This window comes from Triturus cristatus, chromosome 10, assembly GCF_964204655.1.
Source record: "Triturus cristatus chromosome 10, aTriCri1.1, whole genome shotgun sequence".
Taxonomy (NCBI): Eukaryota; Metazoa; Chordata; class Amphibia; order Caudata; family Salamandridae; genus Triturus; species Triturus cristatus.
The window spans coordinates 1128751368-1128770486 of record NC_140593.1 but is presented as its reverse complement, the minus strand read 5'-3'; the positions used below and the strand labels follow the sequence as shown (position 1 = coordinate 1128770486).

Below are 19119 nucleotides of genomic sequence, written 5' to 3'. Positions count from 1 at the left end.
TCTAAAATTTTCAAAATGTCATCCATAACGAGTGTGAGGGCCGATGCGATGCATTGTCCCTTTTGGAAACTAGATTGATGCTGGTCAAAAAGTTGGTAAGTCTCTATGTGAGCACAGAGTTGAGATTGCACACATTTTTCAAGAGGTTTCGCTAGAGTGGAGATGTTGGAGATAGGACGGAAATTATTGAGATCAGATTTGTCAGCATTGTATTTTTTTAGAATGGGTGAGACCTGGGCTGCTCTTAGGCAGTCAGGGATCGAGCCTTGAGATAAAGAAGCATTTACAATCCTGGTCCAGGTGGGGATGAGAGCGCTCTTGATTTCCTTGAAGATGGCCGGAGGCAACGGATCACTGAAGTGGTTAGACGGGTTAATCTGGAGATTTATTTTTATGTCACTTTCACTAAAAAGGAAAAGGTGTACCAAGACTCATTGATCTTGGCTATCATGAGGGTCGAGTTGCACTTTTCAGAGACGTCCTGGGGTGAGGCAGCAATAGAGGAGGGCAATAGTGCCTTCTTAGAGGACAGGTCGATAGTGATGAGTCGTGATTTCTCCGTGAAAAAGACTGCAAGTTCCTCACAGGAGGGTGGGTTGCCACAATGATCAGAAAGGATAAAACCATTAGCCGATTGTTTGACGAGTTCGAAGAGAGTCCTGGGGCGGTTTGCTGCTTGGTCTAGTTGTAGTCTGAAATAGTCTGACTTAGCTCTCTTGACTTGTTTATTGTGCTCTCCGTACTACAGTGATGACCATTTGTGACGCTCTCCCAGCTCTTCAAGGCTTCCACCACCATGAACAGAAGAACTCTTTGCACCGGACTTTGTGAAGTTAACATTTTCGGCTGGACTGAGCTGGTCCCTGCATCCAGCCTGTGTTCCATCACGGCCAGACTAACCCTGTGACTCTCCCCCGGTCTATCATGACCAGATTACCGCGATTGGTGCTTTGTGCTTTTCGGTGCTATGCTTACTTAAAACTTTGAAATTCAGTATCTCTGGTTCTACTGATCCGATTGTTGGCATTCTGATCTCATTCTTATTATTGAACTCAACTTGTTTTATTTGTATTGTGTTGTATATTCACTTTATCACTGTTTGTGTGTTGCAGAAATACTTTACACTTTGACTCTACATTCAGCCTGACTTTTTTTGTGTTATGCTATCAGAGGGTTAAGTACAAGTTAATTTAGTGACTTTTATGATTCACCCTGACAAGGATTGTGTCCTGAGTGGGGCTTACACCTCCCCCCAACTAATAACCCAATTTCTTACAATAACAAACAGACCTATCTGAGCATAAGGCCCAGAAAGGGATCTAGAATCAGGTAGTCAGACAACAGTCCCTTGGTATAGCCCTATGCCTCAACACAGAAGGGCATGATATTAGATAGAAGCTAGCCTAGCTGATGAGGAGTGATACCCCGAAAATGAATGCTTGTTTCCAGTCCAGGGAGGATCTGGCCTGGCAGTTTGGGTGAACTGTTCCCATGAGGAGCAGGGTTAAGACAGATTTGCATATGGCTGGGTCCAAACTGGGATGGCATAATGAGCAAAAGAACGGTAGATTCAGCCCATATCTTTATGCTGGTGGTGAGTGGTTGATAAGTTTCAGCGCTCCGTCCATCTTGTTGTGTTTGCTATGACATTGGATAACAGGCATGATCCACCTCAGCCCTAATTAGAACAGAAGATCCAGACAGATCCACAGAAGTCTGAGGAAAATGGTTTCTAAGAACCCCCAGATGGGTGTTCCAGTCACAGACAGGTGGTTAGAGATATGGGACAAACTACAGTGCTGGTCTGGGAGATACTTCGGACCTCCATCTGTTCATACACTCTATAAGCGACCATTTCACATGCTGCTATCCTTAACATCTCAAACTACTATTACCAATGCGTGGGCCCGGTTGCATATCTCTAGTTCCTTACTATGCATATCTTGGCCACTGCCAGAGATATCAGCCACCTGTATTTGTGTGTAAAGTGACCACTTTTGTCTACCAATTAGGCAGAAGTGGGAAACGGAAGCCGCATGTGGATGTAAGTGCATCCCAGATATCAGAACAATATGTAGTGGTACACATTGTGAGTATGCATACTGCTAGCAGAAGGAATCTGGTAGTAGTCCAGCCCTCTTGTATTCTACTTGGTGACAAATACAAGTTGTTTTGTATTTTAGGGTACAGGAATTTTTGCTTGACTTCCCTAATGCTTCTGTCCTGTAATTCCAGTATAGCGGACCAGTCTTCCTCCGTATAGTTACTTTGCAGGCTGGTCTGCTAGAACAGTGAGGTCAAAGTCTCAATCATAGTCTAGTAGGACTGATGTATAAGCACATTGCACAGACCCGAAACCGTTCCCTTATGGGCACCACATACCATATGGTGCTGTGCATTTTGGGTTCTATCAAGGGATAATTCCCTCAGCATTATTCTCGTAGTTCGCGGTATCGCCAGGCTTGGGAATTGTCCTAGCCAATTCGTCACATAGGGACTTAAAGGTTCTAATGCTGAAGTTAAATGCCAATTGATCAACCGTGGATATCCCCTTGTCACCCCCTGAGCGTGAAGCAAACAAGCTGTTCTCAGTCTGAAACCCTGTATTTTGCCAGATATGAGTGTTAATATGCACCACCAGATCAGGGTTTAGTTTTTTATGCATGAAGTTCTAGTCTCTGACCATAATTTTGAAGACTGGGTCGTCTATTGTAGATGACTGGGTCTTCCCTGATCTGGCCAATTACAGTCCGATCTCTCTCCTCCTAGCTCTTTCGAAAGTGTTGGAGAAACATGTCAACCAACAGATATCCTCTCACCTAGAATGAAATAACTTGCTGCATGCTAGTCAATCAGTGTTTCGCTCCAACTAGAGCACGGAGAGAGCTTTGTTGGAGGTAGTCGATTCCTTCATACTCAGCCTGGATGTTGGTGTCAGGCTGCTGCTGGTTCTGTAAGACCTATCTGCTGCGTTTGAGACGATCTATCACCACATCCTTTTAGCCCGTCTCTGCTCAGTGGTAATTAGAGGGCAGGCCTGGAATTGGCTCGCATCCTTTCTTGAGGAGGGAGTACAAGAAGTGTGGTGCAACCCTTTTTCTGCAAACTCCCGTAAACTTGGGGTAGGAGTGCTGCAGGGCTCAGCCTTGAGTCTTTTTCGATTTAATGTACATCTCACTTCCTTAGCTACCCTGGCAGAATCATTAGGGGCCAAAATTGTGTTATATGTGTATCTCCTGGAAGAGTAGCGAGGCTTTCCCAGGCGATCAAATCCATAACTGCCTCACAGCTCTGTTTAGGTGGCTCTCCCTGAATCAACTTAAACGTAATGCTGGGAAGACCGAGCTCCTCTTCTTTGGTATAGATGCCGAGGTATCATGGAAGTCTTTCTGGCCATCTGATGGCACCCCCAACCCCGCTGACCCAAAATCTTGCGATGAAAAACATGGGCTTTACATTTTATGGACAACTGCTGTTTCGCACAAAGTTAATTCAGTGGTGGGTACTTGTTTTGCCCTACTTCACTTGTTGTGAAAGTTCCTGTATCTCTTGTCCTTAACTGCTAGACAACAAGTGATCCAAGCCATGATAACATCATGGTTGGACAATGGGAATGGACTCTAAATAGGCCTGCCCAAATACTTGATTGATAGGCTGCAGCTGGTCTAGAATGCAGCGGCTTGAACTATTTTCGGGCTACCCTGTAACTCCCATGCTACACGTCTTCTTCAGTCTTCACTGGCTACCGGTGAGAAAGAGGATCATCTTTAAGACTAGTTATCCAGAAAGCTCTCCACGGACCAGGCTTGGGCTATTTAGATAATAGAATTAAGTTCTATACCTCCCAGAGAAACTTTTGCTCTGTAAATCTCAGTCTTGCCAAAGTCCCACGGGCTAGGAAGGCAAGGTCAGGGGACAGATCTCTTTCCTTCCTGGGCCCCTCTGGATGACACTCTGATGCATCAAGACTACACCTGTGTTTTAGAAAACACTTAAGACCTGGCTCTTTTCTAGTCCCTAAGCCTTCCCCCTCCTACTTTCGCTGATCCCTTGTTCTGCATTAGCGCCAGGACACTCCTTGGAGTTAGTCGCGCTCTAGAAATACTCTACATAGACATAGTGTAGATGGTAGGGGGGTTGTAAATAATAATGAGGATGGACCCTCCTTGGACTGCAACATCTTGCGTTCCAAGAAGATGCACGGTGGATGGAAAACGCATGACAATTGTGACACATTTTGCTGCCAACAGATGTGAACTGCTTTTCTAAACAGTCGAACATTTAACCAACCTCGCCAGACCCACTTATTCCTCACTCTACAGAAAAGTACTTTTTAATACCTGCATCGATCTATTAGAGGATCAATTTAGGGTATCAGAAGTGGAAGCATCTCAAACAATTAGTTGGGAGTGTGGAGCAGTAACCATTGTTATTATTTGTACTCTGTCCCACAAGGACGGGTTCAGTTGGAACCAACTGGGGTAAGTCTTTATCTTAGCGAGGAGCTGGTGCCTCCTGAGTTAGCGCAGTTTCATGTGAGTTATTAGTGCGGTGCAAAAGGTGAGGGAAACTAACACCCTAAACCCTGGACCTTTGACTTGGTCCACTGTAGACTTATTCCATAATCCTATGCACACGCTTTGTTCATTTGCATCAGTAATTGCATTTTATCACTGTATTCAAATACACATTAACGACAATAAAATTTCTTTTCAATCTTTATGGATGCGTGGTGTTCTTATTTTCTTAATTTTTAGTAGAATTGTCCAGCCAAAAAGTGTTTCGTCGTTGGATATATATCCTATTCGACTTCTTCAGGGCTCTAGATCAGATGGACGATATTTATAAGCGTTCTCTCCGCCGGTTCTTCTTCCATCCCAGCCGTGAAAAAAGGCGACCTCCGATTTCTACTGTCGTGCACGATGCCTGTCGCTGTGATCCAGGTCAGCATTGGAGACACGCACGGAGACGGCAATGGTCGAAAACATACTCGTTTAGATCTGCACGACGGGATAACTACCTGGGCATCCATTACCAAAACGTATAACTGGAGTAGAGGAACACTTTACTATTTTCAATTGGGGATAATTCAGGAAAACTGCCTCACAATGACGGCGAGTGCTCCTCTGCCTAAACCTGGAAATGCTTGTTTATTTATAAAAAAACGCATTCCTATTCTGGAGCCGAGGCCTTAGTCAGGCCGACATTGTTATGATCTATTGATATCTGTGTCACTCTATGGCTGAAAACAAAACATTTTCACAATGTGTGTCGAGGCCTTGTACATGCTGTTCAAGGTGTTGTGATAATGTTCTTACTAAGTAGGATTTCTAAGCAATGTAGTTTCAGAGAAACTAATCCTGTATCATCATGCACGCAAATGTGTGTCAAAAATCATTGTGCGAAAGATGAGGCAATTTAGGAAACATGTACATGGTAAAATGGATGCGGTTCTCCCTGGGCCTAACTAAGACACACAATACTGACATCACTGCAGGAAGTGGATGATTGTGTCTAGTAAGTGTCAGCAGCATGCTTTCTGTGTAGATGTACATTTCCTTGGCATGTCTGCATCTCGTGTATAAACTCAGATCATCATGTGTCTGTGGGCAGGGCTTTGCCGTTAGGAACAGCCAAGTGGAGAGAGGGTGGCTCTGTTGGGTGCCACAGCACATTGGAAAGGATCCAGACTTGAAGCGTCTGCAGGTCGTCCATGCAGTTATGTCACATCCATTCAATCTTAGAAATAATGTTGCTGCCCAGGCCAAACCTTTCTTGTTCCCTGAACACCTGTTTGATTCGCCAAATATCTTCTACACGTGTAGTGATTAGGCAATAGTGTCTGAAGGGTGGTTTTTTATTTCCTAAAGCGGATGGCTAAGGATCGGAAATAGTTTCTTGATAACCTGCTCTACATGAAACCCACCTGCAGATCATGTAGTAGCACAGGCATTACATTGCGTAGTCTCTTGCCTAACACTTTACTCAGTATCTTGGTATCCACATTGTTCAGGGTGATTGAAAACTATAGCACTCCAGAGGGCCCGTCCCCTCTTTTGAAACAAGTATTATTATGGCTTTTTTGGGGCCACACATCTTCTTTAAATGCCTTGTACACCATTGCCGCTAATTAAATGCAGCCAATTTTCCACAGCTCGCCAGGGCCGCCATCCTTCAGTGTGTATTTCTGGGTAAGGAGGTCCGGTATGACCACCTAGATCTCCTTCAAAGTAACTTTACCCTTCAGTCAAGCTCTGCCATCCGAGGATAAAAAAGCCCAGCTAAAAAAGATCCTTCATCCTGATCTGCATTCTGCTTTGGTCAGAGCTCACAGAGCCTCATAGGCTTGCCCAGCTACCCACAACAATTGCGCAGATATTTGAGTCCTCATTAGTTTTTGGGTAGTGACAATTATGCAACTTGAGGGTATCCTTGTTGGACGGGTGCCGCTCAATCAGTATGCATGCTCCATAGCATGGGGGCAGAAGGTGAGGAGATGCATGGGTCATACAAGATTTAAGTTGCTACCCTCTACGATATTACATAGACTGTCGGAAGCAGTCAAAGATGAAGAAGAAATTAGTCAGTACATGAGGTTGTGCCTTGTGCTGGAGACGGAATGGTAAATTCCTTCTCCCCGGGGTGTAGTAATCTCCATGTATGCACTAGGCTATGGCTTATCCAGCAGAAGGTCATTCGCCAGATTCGAGTCACCCCATATTATCACATGGGTTTGCCTAAATTCATTTAGTAGCCTGGACAAGACTGAGAAGTGCAGCTTTCTATCATTGGGTGCGTAAGCAGACACCCTACTAGCCTGTATTGAGCATCTTTAACTTGGGAAATGTGTATCTACCGTCAGGAATTGTCCATATTCGCCATACCTAATGAGAACTGCCATGGCACATTTATTTTTTATTTTTAAATAGAGGACGAATCATTAAATCCACTTCAGTCCTATATTTAGCTCCTGCTGACCACTGTCCCAACCATTTATGACCTCATTCAGTTTATTCAGTTCTGACACCGAAAGGTGGGTCTCTTGGATAAAGGCTAAATCATAGTTTTTAGGACTGAAATATTTTAGCACTTATATTTTTCCGTTGCCAAAACTGGATATAGCACTTTCACATATTCTAAAGGCCTTCAAGAACGTAGCCTCAATTTAGTGGCAATAACCCCTTAAAATGTCATGGTGTAGGGTAAACATATAAGTGTGGGCGAGGTACGTCACACAAAATTTTACTCTCCATTCCCCTTCCCCATCAACAGTACATCTAACAAACCAAGAGCTTGAGTTCACCGTAGGTGACTCCACAAGAGGAAGCCTCAAGATGTAGGACCTAAACAATCCCAATCAGGTTAGTTTGCACCTTCTGTTTGGTTTCCCATGTCGCCGATTTGGTTCTTCACTGGTGTTAAACCTGGCCCTTTTGCCAGGTTCATCCCCAAACGTTTTGCCTCTTATTTTTCTGACTCTGTTTTAATTGGCAATAGGATTCTGGGATCTTTACCACTGCTGACCAGTGCTAAAGTGCATATTCTCTCTGTATAAATTGTGACAATGATTGGTTATCCATAATTGGCATATTTGATTTACTGGTAAGTCCCTAGTAAAGTGCACGGTGTGTGCCTGGGCCTGTAAATCAAATGCTACTAGTGGGCTTTGAAGCACTGGTTGTGCCACCCACATGAGTAGCCCTGTAAATGTATCTCAGACCTACCACTGTAGTATCTACGCCTGCAGTTGTGAATTACCATGTTGTACTGACAAGTGCACCCACTTGCCAGGCCCAAACCTTCCCTTTCCTTACATGTAAGGCACCCCTAAGGTGCTCAAGACCCCCATGAGCAGGGTGCAGTGTATGTGAAAGGTAGGACATGTACAAGTAGGTGTGACATGTCCTGATAGTAAAATACTGTGCAATTCGTTTTTCACTATTGAAAGGCGATCTGTCACATAGGCTTATCATTAGAGTTGCACTGTAACATGTTTACATGTGTAACTTGCAATAGGACAAAGATAGGAAAATTAAGTTTAGTCTCTCTGAACTCAGAATTTATTAACGCACCTTTTGGTAAAGGTGGTTTTTAAATCCTGTGTTTGGAAATGCTACTTTTAGAAAGTGGGCATTTTCTGACTTTACCACTCTGTGTGCCTCTGCCTGGTTGTGTATTCAGCATCTGGTGTGTGAGTGACAGGAGCTGAGATGTGCATTCACGGGGGGGGGTTGGGGGGGGGTTGAGGTGTGCCCTGCCTTGCCTGGGTGACTCATTGCAGGCCTGAATAGACCTGGTCTGCATTTTGAGTAGTGGGAGGAGTTGTAATTACACCTTAAGAGACTATGTCTCCTTTTGCACAATGCTGTCTCCGCCCCCTGTGGTCATGCTGCACCCGTGAATACAGAACTGGTTTGGACTGGGTTCAGAGACTGTTGCCACAAAGAGAACAAAGACATTTTGGGGTATAAGTGTTACACCTAAAACCCCAGGACTTTAGATTGCTTCAAGGAACAAGAGGAACCCACCAAGAAGAAGAGCTGTAAGGAGGAGTACTGCCCCTTTGCTGTGTGGGGGTAGGATGCGTTGCTGCTTCTGTCTGAGGTAGAGGGAAAGGGTTGACTCTTTTGACTGTGCTGTGGTATCCTGCTTGGGAAGAATCTCCAAGGACTTGTGTGTGCTTGCCTCCTGTTAGAAGTCTCAGGGAAATAAAAGACTTCAAAGAAGGACTGGACTGTTCTTCACCTTTTTCTTTCTTCCAATTAAAGAAAGCCTGTTGAAGCGCTGGATCTTTAATCCCCAGCTGAGGAAGTGCTGAAGGAATTAACAAGCGCGTGGTGAGTGCTTTATTTGGCTGAAATCCAATAGAGTGCGCTGTGTGCTGCAGAAAGCACGTGGGGAGAGCTTTGTTTCATGGTATACTGAGAGGCTCCTGGGAGCACTGTTTAACGGATGCTCCAGTGCGGGAAAAGGGCTTCCTATGTTGCCCGGTGAGCGCTCGGTGAGGGCCCTGATTTAAGGCCTGTGAAATGCATGGCGAGCACTCCTATTTTCTCCTATAAAATTCTTTGTTGTGGCCAAGGGCATGGCTGCCAGCAGGAGCCAACGCAGAGGAAGCCCCCATTGTTGCTGACCAACGAACACGGCCCCCGGGGTCCCGGTTGCTGAGGCTCACTCCGCAAGCACCGTAGCGCGAGTGCACTGGTGCCCTGTGCCCTGCAGGCAGCTGCTGGAGCACAACCCTTTGGGGGCACCAAGAGATTGATTTAAGGGAGCATGATGGGCGGGCATTCTCGATGGAATCGTCCAGATCCTGCTCAGACTAGGGTATGAATCACAGACGAACAAACCTGGAGAGAAGCGCAGAAGCAATGTGTATCCTAAAGGTGACAGAGTGAATATGAGTTATGTATAACCTAAACCACTGCATTTTCATGTCCTGATGAAATTATGTATATTAGAATTATATAATAAGTCCAGTGATGGTGTAAGGCACTTTTAAAATGTTTTTATGACATGTGCAGCCTTACCAGTATTTTCTGTTGTGGACTGTTATGATTCTGATTATTGCCTAGTTGGCAAGATGACATAAGGTTTATATGCATTGTGATGACCAGTGCCTGGTGGCACAAAAAGTTATGTATTAGTGGTCTGATGTGTCTCTACATGCCTTCTTTATTACAAGCTCCTAGTGGCGCAGCTAATTAGGCCATGGGTTCCAAAGTGCTTTTCATGCTACAAAGGGAGTTATGGTCTAATGTGTTTCTTTGTACAATACAAAGGATATTTTTGATATAACCTTGTGTGGAGTCTTTTTGTGGTTTGCCTCGTGTGTTACTGGTGTGTGTGGGTGTGTCTGGCGCAAACGCTTTACACATTGCCTCTGGGATAAGCCTGACTGCTCTGTAAAGCTACCAAGGGGCTGAGCAGGGGTTATCTTGGGTGTGTAACTCCCTTACCCTGACTAGAGTTGTGGGTTCTGCCTGGCTTAGATGTATACCCTAGCCATCCAGAAGCTCCATTTCTAACAACTGGTGATCTAGATTGTCCATGTCCATACTGAAAGATTCCACAGTATAGTTCAGGCCCTCCTTGCTCGAATGGCGTTGGTTCTTTGTATGCGAGTCTCTTAAGCTTCAGGTTCTGCGTGAGTAGGATGACGACAGCCACCTGATAGATGTCAGAGCAGCTGTGGTATGGTGGTAGATGTTAAGTCTAAAGTCTCCCAGATTTTTTCTTTTTTTTTAGCATTCTTGGTCTGCTTTGAGGCATTAAGGAAGTTTATCGTGACAGTCAACTAAACTCAGTTCATTTTTCCTCCATCTCGGCCCATGCTTCCTATCCTTGATATACTTTGATCGCCAGATCTTTGCTGAGAATGCCTTAACAACGAGGGTGCCATGACACTAATGCAGCAGGGATGGCCTTCTAGAAGGCCTCATTAGCAAGAATGTTTAATGGTCAGTGTTGAATCTGGCATCTTGTTTTGGCAAAGGGAAGTGCCTCTCATCAGAGAGTTCTGAACCAACTTCACCTTCTTGAAGGCAAGGTCTTTAGCGTTCCTACCAAATACTCCTGATTTTGTAAATCAATTCTACTAATGTCTGGAAAAAAAATAATCCATAATTCATGTAGTCTTTACTGAAACTATACTTCAGTTCTATATTTAGTTAAAGGAAAGCAAAGTTTTTTTAAATAGCAGAGAATTGCCAAATGCTCAAAGCAGTTTTCTCCATTGTAGCATGAAATTATGTTGTGTATAGGTGTCTTAAGTTTTTGTGATTTTCTATGTTGCTAGCTTTATCATAATCTCTGCACTTGTTGGCTGAATACAGTGTGTTTATGTGAAATCTCAAATTTGATGTTTTATAAATGATTTGTGATCATTGAGGGCTATATAGTCAAGGGTCACAAAGACCTCAGTGTGTATATGCCATTAAGAGAACGATTATAAACTGTTAACAAGATGGTACTTCACACTGGCACATCTCCATTAGATGTTAGGCAGTCTCGAACCATGTTGGAAGAGTTGTGGCTTACTGGACACACTCCTACATGTTTGGTGGTCATGCCCAGGAGTCCAGACCTTCTGGGAGGAAGTCGTCGCAATACAGGTTATAACCAACATTAACTTGCCTCACAACTTGCTCCTTACCCTCCTGGTAGATCCAGAGGAGCAATGACTGAACGCCATGAGTATCCCCCACCGGGAAATTATTCTCCCATCTTCTCCTAGCCGACCGCTTAACCATCGCCCAGTTATGGAAACAACCAGCACCTACTCTTAATATATGTTGGAGGAAGGTGTGTTCGATATACTCCATAGAGAAGCCCCCTTCAGAGACAGGGTTCCAAAATGTGAGAAAATATGGCACCCAAATGACAATATCCGCATATTTGCGTGTCTCTGGCATATGGGAGATATCCAGCGCAGGTACTGACAATCGAACAGGCATCGCAGAACCAGAGGCCTATAGGGGACCCTAAATGAAGACATTATAATCGAGCTAGAGGGGGGATTCTTGGGGAGTAATGGGCAGGTATTAGCTCGATATTGTATATGGCAGATGCAGTTAACAGCCTATGTCCTGTTTAAAAAGGGTCAAAATCGTGTATGTATCAATTAGAAATGTGTTGCATACCTGTGTGCACCCCTCCCCTGCCCCCCCTCCTCATCCCTAATAAAACCCGAAAATAAAGTTAGGGGGCGGGGGAATGTGGGATATGTGTGCACTTCTTGGTGGATGCTCAATTATCTCAATTTATACTCTTTGCACTTGTATTTCTATATGTGCCTTTTCTTGGTTCTTGTGTGTACTCTGCTTCATTCCAGCTACTTCCATGGGATATGAATCTCCTCTGTTTAAGGCAGGAATGGGTTTTTGGTGTCCACTGGTCTTCTAGGAGAGTAGCAACTTAGTTGCAGTGGTCGGTCGATGTTGGTTTAGGCTACATGGCATGCAACAGTAATAAATGCATTGATACTACAAATTGCTTTTCTCAGAGTAGACCTCTAATTGATTTTACTTCTAGGATTTTCCACTGTGGCTGGCTTAGCATCGCGTCCTCCACCACCACCGGGATTATCGGCACCAGTCAACAAACCGCCACCGGGTTTCTCTAACATCCAACCTGCGACTATTGTCCCAGAGCCAGTGGTCACAAGCCCAAAAGAGTAAGTTGCGCATTGACATATGCTAGCTCAGCTCGCAAGAGCTGCATCCTTGCGACCTTTGATAGTTATGAATAGGAAATTGTTGAACATAAAGTAGTCCGCAGCTACAGTAGTCTGAGGCAGTAATAGGATTTCTTGTCCCACTTAACTCCAGCACTAGTTAAAGAGGCGCTGATACTGAAGCCACTTCTAAGTGCATAGTTACGGCGGTTCTGGGTAATAGGTCATGCTTCCTCTCAGAACTTAATGATTCACAGTCCACATAGGCACCAAGGTATAATACAAGCTTCTTCATATACAATGAAATAAAATGTTATACTCTTTCAGGGAGTCCAGGAACCCATCATTCAATTTCCCCTCCACAACAAATTTGACTATAAATCAATTCTATGGAGCCTGTATCTCTTTCTGCCATGTAGTGTTTGGGCCCGTAAACCTTTTCTACCCCCATAAAAAAAACTTTTGTTTTGGGCGTCGACTATGGGAGTCCTCATGTAGCTTAATATGATGTTGATCGCAAGTCTGCAGTGCCCCTGCACATAGTTGCCGCCTTCAGATTAGTTTTTTCTGCTGTTGGTTTTTGAAGCAATTTTGGGAGATCTGTGGCAAAAACTGTTAGGATTTGCAGGATGACATCGAGGCTCAGATGTAAGATATTAAAGAAGATAACTAAGTTGGAATAGATATCAAGAAGATGACCAAAAAGGCCAAGCACAAATGTGCTCAAGTTCGGTGACAAGAACACGACTTGGGCACAGGTATTTTTCTTGTGCTCCTTTGACCGTGGAGGTTGGAAAATATATAGTCTAAAACCGGCTCAAATTGGTCAGTGTCCGTTCATTCTATTGGGAGGGATAAATGGATATCACACCCTACAGATGACTTGAAAGGGCATGCATAAAGCGTGCTACTTATGCTTACCTAGGGATCATAAGTCTGAAGGGTGTTGAACATGTGCCAGTTGTCAGCCAAAGACTCTAAAATTTGGGAAAAGCTGTGTGAGGTCATTATGCCATGACACAAGTCAAGTAATACTCCCAGAAGGATTTGGGCTTGTTAGAGGATGAAGACTCCAACATAGTTGACGACACCAAAGAAGCTCAGGGAGACCGGTAAGGCGTCTGTCATCAAAGAATCAAAACTGACGGCGATGAAATTAAGTGAGTCGGTCTAAAACAAAGATCCTCTGGATGCAGAAAAACCTTTTCACAGCTAACCCAGGTCACCAGATTTTAGGGCTAAAAAAGTTCACTTGAAGCAGACCGGAAAAATTAAATATTTGAGGAAAGCAAAAATGACAAAGGGGCTGTATGTGTTAATAGGTGTGTACTAACGTTCGGCTGAAAACTGAAGAAAGGGATATCGCCTGCGAAAAGAGGGGAACCAACTTGATGATAAGAGTTAGGCTAGATACTGAGCTTGTACAAAATATCTTCCAAGGATGGCCTTTAGCAACTGGGGAAGAATTTGACACGGAAGTGGAAGACTTTAGCCTACCAACATCTCCTGAGCCACAGTAGGAAGAGCAGAGTCACTCTGAGGAAGACACATAACTGCCCTCCGTGAGCATACAGGAAGGAAGCAAGTGGCAGGACATAGAGCAGATTCACCATTGAAGGGGATTGGAGCATATTCCTCCAAAGCATCCCCATCTGCCTTTGTAGTCACTGTACCCTGCCCCTATCGCGATAGTAGCTGGGACCTTTAGGGTACAGCTAGAATAAAAATGAGAAGAGTCCCATTGCCTTCTGGAAATATTGCATCCTCTACAGGGGAGATCTCAATACTTCAGAGTGTTATCTTGTGTAATACAAGAGGGTAGGGAAGCCTTTGAGGAACCAACTTGTTCTATGGCGTTGATCCATAGTGTAGAGAAACATTTTTTACCATGCCCTCAGTATCCAGCATACAACAGACTCAACATACCCCCAGAGCATTCTTTGTCCTCACGGCACACACAAGGGTGAATCTGCTTGCATCCACTTCCCCTACCCCCTCTTCTTGACAAGGACTACAAGAGGCTAGTTGCTTTCGGTGGAAAGATGGAAGAGGTACTATCAATTCAGTGGAGGATTACTAACTGAGATGCACTTCTCATTAGATATTAGCACCAGCAATAGGACAAGACTGCGGAGTTTATTCCGTGCCTGCCAGAGAAATACAAGAAGAGGGGCCGTTGTGGTACAAGAATAGAAAGTCATACCTATGACCTACTTAAAACCATCTCTCATTGCGAGATGACAAATATGCACTGAAATGCCCCCTTGTTGACAGGCATGGAACCGGAGATTCTCTGCCATAACTGAGGTAAAAGCTAATAACATTAACCCTCTTATCACTGAAACTTTGTTAGGCAAGATAGTTGAATACTCTCTTTGACACTGTCAAATGTAAAAGGCATCTGACACAAGAACCATGGCTGTCCTACAAAGTTTCAGAAGGGGAAGTCAAGGTCTTCCTTTTTCCATCAGTAAATGTTTCAAACTGGACATGCAAGAGGTGAGCAGGTAGCAACACAATGGCATGACACTTTCAAGGCAAAGGAAAGAGCAAGACAAATCCTCTAGAGCCTGTGGTCAAGCAAATCGTTTTTCCTATTCAAGATGCTCTCGATCACGAGTCCAGTTTGGGGCTGACCATATGATTTTCTGCTGGAATGTCAGAAAGAAATATCAAAAATTAGTTCTAATCCTCGTATGATAAGATCATCTCACTTTCCAACACCAAAAAAAAAATCATATAAAAAAAAACATAAATGTTCTTCACGAAGTAGAATTTTTTTAAAGAAGGATACTGTAGAAAATGTAACAAAAGAGGAACGCAACAAAAACATTTACTGTTGTTTTCTTGTTCCCATGCCTTAGTTAACCTGGTCAATTTTGGGTCTGAGAACCTTAAACAGATTCACATGAACACTAAATGAAAACCTTTCAAGAGGTTAGCCCAATGTTGGAAGGATACCACCTAGCAACAATTGACCTCAAGGATGCCACTTTTACAACCCAGTGAGCAAGGAGCATTACAAACGTCTCTGGTTTGAACTGATGAACACTGACTATGAATTGAGTGTACTACCTTTTGGGATAAAGTCAGTACTAATGATGTTCACAGAATGTGTAGCAGTGGTGGTGGCACACGTAAGATGCCAAATGATACTTGTGTACCCATACCTGGACAGTTGTCCAATAAAGAGAAACTCTTTCTAACAGTGCCAGAATAGCAAGCACCATGGCATACATACATTGTTTTTCCGTAGGTTTCAATGTTTGCTTGAGAAAATTAACACTTTCACACCCCTCACAGACCAAAGTTTTTCTGTGGATAGAGCTGGGCACTGGCTTTTCCCATTCAGAAGAGAACTCTGGCATCAGAGGAACGAGTTTGCCTACAATGCAATTCTCAGCCTCTGACAATTGGCACGGTAATGAAGATGTTTTCCATTATGGCTATGCTAAGCAACTTTTAAAAGGAACTGCAGTGGTGGTCACAAGAGAACATGATAGACTGTTCAAAGACCCAAAACTCTGTGCAGCACGTTCAGGTTGGAGTGAGTTTAAACTGTATTTCTGGATACCAGGGTTTACCATAGACAGAGGTCAGAAAAAACTGTGCACGTATACCACATCAGTGTCTACCTCCCCCTATCTGCGGGAGGGGACCAATCCTCTTGAAGCTACACCAGGAACCTTTGGCATTTGGCCAACTTGTGCCGATTCACCTGCCAGATAACAAAACGCAGAAGCCGATGAGCTAAGTAGGCAAGGAGGAATAACACAAATGTTTACCAGGAAGTGGTAAAAAGTCTTCAATACTTAGGCCAGTCCTGATATAGATCTGTTTTTTCATTTTTATAATTTTTTTTTTTTTTTTTTTTTTTAGTTTTATACAGCACAAACTAGACTTGAGACATCGGGTATCAGAGCGCTTTACACGAGCACTAGATTATTTACAGACAGACACATTCATTTTTGTTAGGCACATGGAGATTAAGTGATTTGCCCAGAATCACAGGATGTTGAGCGTTGTTGCCGAGACCTGAACCCGGTTCCCTAGCTTTGAGGTCGAATGCTCGAGCTGTAAGGCTACATAATAAAAAATCCCTGGACTTCACATCGAATAGCCTCAACCCCAGTCCAGGATGAGTACACTGTTTGCAACCCCCTGCAGAATATTTCTGCCAGTACTACTGATACGAGCCACCAGTGCACCGACACACATGACAATTATTCTCGGTCGCAAACAGTGAACACATCAGTTATTGTACTCTCACTTAATGCAATGGTTTGAAATGCAGTAGTAAAAGTTCCAAGCTACCCAGATCATCTAGCAAAACACCAGGAAAAGTATTGTCATCCAGACACAGCCAAGCTCAACCTACCGTCATGGCTCTTGTAGGCACAATGTGGTCATTTTCTTTTACCTAAAGAGATAATAAGCGACTAGGAAACTTACCATGCGTAAGCGCTGTGCAATGGATTGGACACCTTTTGAAATGGGGGGTTAAATGTCAACAAATCTAGGGGCAATTAATAAACAAAACTATTATTGGTAGATATCTAATGCATTTGCTAAAGTATTAACTGCCGTATGCCAGAGTGCACCTATAAACCATAGTTGTATACACCAGGGAAACTATTCATAAAAAATGTTTTACTACCCAGTAAAAATTTTTTAAAGGGAACAAAGAGAATATATGCACAGCAGTCACTTACACCCCCAATTGATGGAAAAATCATTTGTCCCAATTCTTAAAGTCCACTGTAGCAATTCAAGTGCACCTTATTCCCGTCCCGCCACTCTGACTCTCTGGAGGAGTTGCGTGGTTGGAATTCCAAGGTTCTGACTCCAACCCCGTTTCAAGGCTTGTCTGAGCACTCCTTGCGTTCCCTCAGCGGTCGTCGGCCCTACAGCTGATAGAGGCCTTTAAAAAGTCCATGCTGCAACTGTTCAGGTCAGTGCCAGTTATCTCTGGATTGCTTTTGCCCCCCAGGTAACTGAAGGGGCCTGGTTGGACTTGCACCAGCTGGTCCAACCCTGGCGAAGACTGATCCGATTTGGACTCCGCTCCCTGCTAGCCCAGGCACATGCCTCTACTTGTGTGTCAGTGGTCTTGTTGGTCTGACTGTCCTGGGGGCAGCCTCAACTCCACCGGCACCTGCACAGTCTGTGGCCATTTCCAATCTAGAGCAGCCTGGGACAGGCCTATGTCTTACTGTGAGATTACCATAGCACATCTCCCCTGTTTTGGAAAATCCCAAGCCTCTCCTTTGACACCAGTTTGATCATTCGGATCAGATTTCGACACTGTTGAAGGGTTTAAAAATATTGGGTATGACAAAAAGCGGACAATTTGCTCCCTCCTCATTATGCTGATTCTGGCCTGCAGCTGGATATGCAGCATGCCAGTGGCCTAGATAATTCACCGGAAACAGTTGGGCTTCCCATCTGAGCACCTACACTAAATAGAGTGCCTTTTTTGCAGTAGTAGCCTGGAGAGCAGCAGAATTGTTGGTCCTTCAGCTGCCCACTATAGAGCCTAAGGCAGAGTTACAGACCTAAACCTTGCAGTCTGAGCCTGCTGCTCAAGATGCTTTACTGTCTGTTAACCACGCCCTAACCGAAACCTTGATGGCCACTTGTCTAAGCCATGCTCAACTATAGGCTTGCAACACAATATTTGTGCAGACCTTAGCAGGTCATTACTCAATCCTTGTGTAGAAAGTTCAGTCAATACTGTCCGGAGCACACCTCGCTATAACAGCTTTTCTCATAGCAATCACATCCCTACACTGAGTAATAGAACTACAGGCTTTAACCATTCAAGAACCATACCTTCAATTTCACAAGGATAATGTAGTGATGCAAACCAACCCATGCTTTTCCCAAGGTGTTTAAAAAAAAAAAAACTTTTTGTGTAGACCCCTTTTGTTAATCTACCCATGTCTTTTCAACAACCAGAGAAGCAGCTGAAAAAGCATTCCACTCACTAGATGTTAAGGCAGTTGTGTTATACATACAGAAGACTAAGATAATAGGAAAGACAGATCAGTTCTGTGTTGCACAAGCAAAAAGGTTGTCAATCTCCAAGGGAGCAGTTTCAAATGGATAGTCAAAGCAATAAAACTGTGCTACTCCCTAGCAGAAAGAACATTCAGAGGCAAGCCTAAGGGCACATTTTACAAGGAAAAAGGAGCCACACTAACATACTTTGCCAATTCCTTCCTGCACTTCACAAGTATAGCTGCAACTTAGGGTATTAGTACACATTTTACCAAACAATAGTGTGTGGATGTACACTCGAAGGGATAGCTTAGCGGTATAGTAGATGATAAAACCTTTGTTTGCAACAATTCACACTTCACCTCCTTTCTTCAACAAAGTTTACACCGCTACATAATTGTTGCACAGTGCATATCTGGAGGAGATTCACATGTGATCTTTCCACCTCCCCATGAACAAAGGAGTTAATGGGGGGGGGGGGGAAGAGAGGTTCCTAATGGGGTTGATGTAAATAATTCAAAGCATACCAAAGGGAAACAAAGAAAACAGGACATTGAAAAGATTCTGAAGATGGTGACTATGTGCTATGGCATTGTGAGCTTGTGCCTAACATCTTAGTGAGTCATCACAACTCTTCCTAAGGTCGATGCCCAAAGGAAAACTGTATAGAAGTTGTGTCCGTATCCAACCACCATATGGCAAAATGATGCACAGCTTGTTAATATAGAGGAACAAAACTATTGTTACAGGTAACCCATTTCTTGCATCAGTGGGCAAGGCTGTTACCTAAAATGTAGAGTACCATAAGCATTGAGTAAAACCCTTGTAGAGTGAATTCTAACATAATTCATAAAGTTTAGAGGACAGTGTAATCCGTTTACATTACAGAGCATACAGTAATAAAATACACTTAAACTGAAGAGATAAAGCTCACTACCCTTTGT

At 43.8% G+C, this 19119-nt stretch overlaps 1 protein-coding gene across 1 annotated transcript in view; it reads left to right on the top strand.

The window, feature by feature from the left end:
* ZNF598 (zinc finger protein 598, E3 ubiquitin ligase) overlaps positions 1–19119 on the top strand; it is a 232932-nt gene that overhangs the window by 190690 nt on the left and 23123 nt on the right. Inside the window, exon 10 of the mRNA XM_085629387.1 lies at positions 12034–12175. Coding sequence (XP_085485513.1) covers positions 12034–12175 — 142 coding nt within the window. The remainder of the gene's footprint in view (positions 1–12033; positions 12176–19119) is intronic.